Source organism: Phalaenopsis equestris, unplaced genomic scaffold, assembly GCF_001263595.1.
Source record: "Phalaenopsis equestris unplaced genomic scaffold, ASM126359v1 Scaffold000755, whole genome shotgun sequence".
Taxonomy (NCBI): domain Eukaryota; kingdom Viridiplantae; phylum Streptophyta; class Magnoliopsida; order Asparagales; family Orchidaceae; genus Phalaenopsis; species Phalaenopsis equestris.
The window spans coordinates 51,251-57,629 of record NW_018165195.1 but is presented as its reverse complement, the minus strand read 5'-3'; the positions used below and the strand labels follow the sequence as shown (position 1 = coordinate 57,629).

The 6,379-nt window shown below is 34.4% G+C and overlaps 1 protein-coding gene across 2 annotated transcripts in view; it reads right to left on the bottom strand.

Annotated features, from left to right (window-relative positions):
- Nucleotides 1-2,030: 2,030 nt before the first annotated feature.
- LOC110030731 (FAD synthetase, chloroplastic-like) overlaps nucleotides 2,031-6,379 on the bottom strand; it is a 35,253-nt gene continuing 30,904 nt past the window's right edge. For both annotated transcript variants that reach the window (XM_020733620.1, XM_020733621.1), the window contains exons 3-5: nucleotides 3,544-3,679; nucleotides 2,835-3,010; nucleotides 2,031-2,747 (exon numbers count right to left, since the gene is read on the bottom strand). In XM_020733620.1, the coding sequence (XP_020589279.1) occupies nucleotides 2,245-2,747; nucleotides 2,835-3,010; nucleotides 3,544-3,679 (815 nt within the window). In that variant the 3' untranslated portion in view covers nucleotides 2,031-2,244. The remainder of the gene's footprint in view (nucleotides 2,748-2,834; nucleotides 3,011-3,543; nucleotides 3,680-6,379) is intronic.

Here is a 6,379-nt window from a genome sequence, read left to right as displayed (position 1 = left end):
TTGAATGACTGCACTAGTACCCACTCTTCTGCAGAGTGAATAGAAACTAAGTCACTCTCCGTGACCACCAATGTGATCTAAATATGAGGATAACCATCCCCATGCTTATCTGAGAGCATAGATACTAGAAAGGATATCACTCCTAAATGTGCGAAGGACTCAGAATCTTGAATGGCAGATGAACATTATCTCGAGAGATTTCCTCCTTCGACTTACGTGATCCCCTAACCAACCTCACTTAGGATCTTGATGGTAGAAGTAATAGAAGCTATATAGAATAAGGACTTACTTTAGAAGACTCTTCCAATGAAAGATGAAGTATACACATGTGATTTGAAATGGTATTGGATCTACCACCAAAGCCATGGGCATTATACTAAAAGTGTCATGATCTTTGAAGCTTGATTGAAGAGCTTATCAAAGACAAAAAATTGAAAGAGTTTATTATGCTTGGAGCTATCAGTGGTATGGAATGATCCTGATATAAGGAGACCATAATGAGAAAACCATCGCTCATGCCATACATATCGCATGAATTGTCCCAAAAATTCTCTAGGGGTATGGGGCCGAGGCTCCCAATTGGCAAGCTTGAAGTGAATTTGCTCAAGTGAACTATGTATGACTTCCTCTTCTCAACACCCCCCAAGAGAAATATTAGCCTACTAATGGAAATCCTTACAACGATGCGATTATTGTCACCACACTCATCGCCAACTTCTAGATTAACATCCTCAAAAGTACCAGGAGCTCAATGAACATATTCTTCAAGTCCATTTTTGACAGGATAAACCTTAGATATGAACTCCTAATGGCCATGATTTGGCCATTTTATGGGTTCTCAAGCGAAAGAAAAAAAAAAAAACATTGGAAAACCTAGCTCTTCTTATCATCTAGGAAGAAGGTGACAAATAGTTTAAAACCATGATCGAATTTATCATTTTCAACTCACCAACAACCCACAAAGCCATCTTTGGTCAACCCCTGCTCAATATTTTTAAGGCAGACGTCTTGATTACCACATGTCAATAAAATTCCCTAGTGATGAAGATATAATAAGCATCAAGAGGACTTGGAGCAATTACATGCTTGCTACCTGCAAATTGTCAGCAACATACATCAGGAACCCCTAGAGCTGGATACCCAAAGAGGAAGTGGCTTGGAGAGTAGCAAGGCCATCAAAAAAAGCCATAATCATGAATTAGCTCATCTGATTATTGTTATGATTATCATTATTTATCATCTAAATTATCGTAATCTCGATAGACCACCAAACAAAGTCTAATTTGATTATAGACTTTGATGATCTGAACGCACTTTCACAGTTCGTTTGAAATATGACGATCTGACGAAAAAAATTATGTGGGACTAATTTTCATACATGAAAAGCTAAAGAAAATAAATTTTACGTAAAAATGATTTCTGATCATCACAAACTTATTTGCATGGTCTTGATAATGAAAATCTCATAGCTTTCAAAATAAAATTTTAAATACCATGATATGTGGAGAAAATGATAAGTTCAGGGTGCATTTGAATCTGGTCATTCTATTTATAAGAGTTAAACACCCAAAATTCAAGAAAGTAATTACATTATCAATATTTATTTTTGATTTCGAGTTAATTATCAAAATTTAATTCTCTCATTCGTATCACATCACAACTTCCTAAAATATTTACTTCATATTATAACATTTAATAAAATAATTATAATATTGATAATAAAATGATTATACACTTATTTCAGATCGTATTCACTTTGCTTTTTTACGGTATATTTTTATTTTTATCATATTATATTAAAATTAAAAATAAGAAAAAAAATATTAATATCAATCTTAAGCATGGATAGAAAAATGAGAGTATCTTTTTTATGACAAGAATGCCCACACCAAATGATCTAGAGTGGGATACACCCATATAGGTTTTTCTTATAAAAGCCCAACTACTATAAAATATAAATAGATTGAATTAAATGTAATATTTATTTCCCAAAAATAAATAAATAAATAACTCCAGTTATCAAAGCACATCACAGTAAAGAGAAGATTCAGGAGGTAATATAAGATTGTCATATTCTAATTACAAAAATAAATAGCATAATAAGCCTTAATGTTAAGTTGCTTAGCAGTGCAATCCACCACCAATCCTTTTCCTAATATATACATCTTTTGTTTAAACAGACTTGTGAAATCAATGAGATCCACTGCAAATAATAATTTCAAATGAGTGAATTAGCTATGGTCATCAAAATTCGATGGCGATGCATCGGCGATCTTGAACTACATCGATTGCCGAAAAAATTCTACAATCCATATCAATTTTGATGTTGTGGGAATCAATGACTAACCTGCACAGGCCAACACTGACATCATCTAATAGGAGAGTGCAGTTGTTGAATTCACCATCACCAGGTGGCTGGTTTAGCATGCAGGATTTAGGAGCAATTATGGTGCTCTTTGCAAACTGACATATTTGTTTCGTCAGCATCAGCACGAGTCGATGTTTCCTCCCTAAAAGTTCTGCAACATATGGCATATCACGAGCGGCAAGAGCATTGCGAACACGAGTAGAGGAGACTTGTCCTCGGTCACTAGAATTAGAGGCAACACTTCCTCCATTTTGAAAACATTGCTGGGTCTTGTCCATCACGGAACCTACGATATACGCAGATAAACCGTATTCGTTGCATAATCTTACAAGATCTTTTGCATCGCCAGAGGCTTTATATCCAAATCTATAATTTGCACCTGCCATGGCAATAGAGTGTTTGCAATTGATGGAAGAATAAAAATAAGGGGAACAAAATTTTGAAATTACTGAAAGAAAGCTGATACCTGCAACAACACCACCTACTCTGAGCTCTTTGGATAACCTTTCAACGAATTGTCTGGGAGTCAGATGCCTTACTTTTGCAAAATCAATATGATACTCTAAGGGAACTATGTTACTGCAATAAGGAGCCCAAGAAGAGAGAACTCGTTTCCGATCACATTTTGCAACTATTGGAGGCCTGTTTTCGAAATAAATTTAAATGATCACAATTATGACAAAATAGACAGGGGAAGTTACATACCACACAATTCTTATGCATTTATATATATATATAAAACCAGAACTTTCATAGGATCATAGATGCATAAGCACATGAGTAGCTCGAACAATGCCGGCGAGTGTCATGAGCGTGATAGCAAGGAGATATAGCCAGAGCAAACATACAAAAGTAATGCAAATGCAAGCATGTGGGAAAGGCGAGCAGGCAACTAAGGTGGCGACGAGCGATGAGAGCGAGCAAGCCTGCCAGAATTGAAACAAGGAGGATTCTGTGCTTAGCCAATAGGATGATCTTCTCTTTATAAAAGGAGAAATAATAAACAGGAATCACTAGCCATAAAAGGCAACATTCCTAAGACAAAAAATGTGATTCAAACATGGTACATTATACGTTCAGTTCCATGAGAAAATAATAGTTCAGATTTTATATATTAAAAAAAAGAAATTTGTAGCTAGCTTAATGGAAAGGTATCCAACAGTTCAGTAACATACCTGGTTTCCCAACCAAGCACTTCTGCAATTCCAACAAAAGAAAGCAGAAAAGGAATCCCAGCCTTTGATGCTTGTATCACTAGTTCCCGATGACCCAAATGAAGAGCATCGAACTTGCCAAGCGCAACTATACCACCTAAGTTTTGGTCGAAGTAAACTCTTAGAAAGCATATCATATACATGGCCTATTATTAGCGAGAAAATTACAATTGCAAAACTTCTGTATGCATTCCATAAAAGAAGAAAACATAAACTTGAATTTACTGTAGTTCATAAGAATTAAACTGATCGTGCCCTATACCTGAAGGTCATTAAAGTATGGACGGACAATGCGGAAAACTCAAAAGAACAAATAATACAACCGACTTGTTAATGATTTCCGAAAACTTTAAGTCAGGGTCAATGGAACCATGTTCCAATGAGTCATTTGTGCTGGTTAAGAACTAAGCTATGACAAGCATGCAAGCAGCCAGGCGATTTATAATCCGAAGGATAAAAAAGATAGCACAGGACACAATTTTGTCCAATAAAAACATTCATTTTGTCTTCTACATAAAATTCTGGTTTTATCTTCCCGTGAAAATTAACCCCAAACATAAGATAGATCATGAACATATATAAAATTATAAAACTAATGAAGGTGTCTAGAAATGCAGTACTTCAAACACTTGCTCTAGTCAACGTCTGTGTAAATATCCTAGAGCTCATTACTTTCCAAACTATGGAAAATAATAATAATAAAAAAAAAACAGACACTAATCAATAATGCAATTGTTCTTGGAATATCTTAGAAGAAAAACAATGTAAACTATCATTCTTATCCAGAAGAAAATTATGCACAATATTTGCACACTGTGCCAAATTAGCATGTCTGTTTCTTACTTTGTTACCATCGCAAGAAACTAGCCGGTTTAACAGAATATTAGCCCATAATGGCCCTATAGCAGCAATTGCAGAAAAAAAATATTTAGCAGCTTCACTTCAGGAAGAAGCTGTTCTTGTGCAAACTATGAAGTTAGCAAAAAAATTGAAATTTTGTCCCTCAAAATTCTTTACAACAAAGGCACATAACAGTGACAAGGACATTAATTGCTCTAGCACAAAGTACGAGTGACGAATAAGGGCAAATTGCTATGCTAGATAGCATATCACTTTACTATAGCAAGGTAACAAAGCTAATATTTTTTAGCTTCAAGAGCATAAGCCTAAAAGCTTTCACATAGCAATGAAAATTTAAAACGTAATCAGATCAGAACAGGCACACAAGATAAATGAAAAGGCAATAAAATTCAGCAAAGAAATAATCCAATAGATAAAGAAGTAAGAAACAAATAAAACATCACTTCTAGAACAAGGCTTAGCCATCCAAAATAAAATGTATATAGCAGAAAAGAAAGCAAAAGTTAAAGAAAATAACTCGATAAATTACTATTTCTTTTTTAAAAAAAGAGTGCGCCATAGATAATATTAAATCATTAAATCAATAAAAAATTCCAAAAATATAAACTAAGAAAAAAATATGCATCGATAATTTAAGTATTAAGCAAATCAAAGTGAGATCTCCACATTCCCTACGGACCAATCAATTGATAGTCACTTGAGCTCAATGCTCTGGAATTTGTAGCTTACTTGGCTTTAATTCGACCAGATACTTCAAGCAGCAAGGATAAAAGGATATGCAAGCTTAAAACATTACAAGCAAGTGACAAACTAGAACAGTTTCAGAGAAGCTGTGATACGTGAATGGCACAAAGGAAACCTCGTGATTCAAAATTCAAAATTTCGTGAAAACCATTAGTCCAGCCATTATATAATATCTCAAGTATGATAAATTGTGGAAGAAGCTAACCGTGTGATCCTAAACTTTTTAAACGACAATAATAACTAACATAATAAGCATTTATAAAACACTAAGAAAAAAACATGAACAAATCAGTAAAAGAATACCCACTTTCCTGGAGATGAAACAAATGAGTAATTTTAGTGACATTCAGCTTAATTATGCAAATGTAAAGAGACGCTGATGCCGGAGCTAATATTTTTAGTTGTTTGAGAGGGGGTGCCATAGTTGTAATTAATTCTCCTCTTATTTTCTGTTCTACTTCTGTTGGTGTCTTTTGGAAGGGTGTTCTGGCTTATGTAAGGCAAACTTGTGTTTAGAAAAAGGCCGTGAAAGAGTTTGATAGGTTCTTGTAACCTTGTCCGTTTGCAGGTTTTGAATTGAAGGTTCTGTATCCCAGAACGGCGCCCTGGCTTTGTTCAGATATCTCTATTTTTCCGTCCATTAGAAAACTCTTGAATTGATTTTCACCTGTATATTCGTGACTCTGTTTGTTGTTTATCATCTTCAAGCACCTTGTGTTGTTTTTCTCTGTTTCTCGAGAAGTTGTTTTATTGTATTTAGGCATCAGGTTAGAGGGTTTGCAATATTCTGTTGATGGATACCTGCAATTATGTGTTTCGGTTTCAGGTGCCTAATAAAAATACCTCCAGGGCAGGAAAGCTAAAGTCGTGTTATAGTTATCAGTTGAACTAGTGTTATTAAGTAGTTTGGGTTAATCAGTAGCCCATAAACCTTGCCCTGTAAAAGATCTAATAGGTTGCTAATAATGAGAGCGAGCTTAGCTTAAATGAATCAATTATAATCGGTTGATGACTAGCTCATAAACTTATTTACCATTCAAAAGACTCAATGCGACCTCCAACATTGATAATCAAGGTGCTCAAAATTAAGATAAAAGGATAAGCAATAATTTAAACCAATAACATTTTATAAACATAAAAAAAAAAAAAAAATCTTCCTGAAAAATCACACATACTTATATAATATTATATA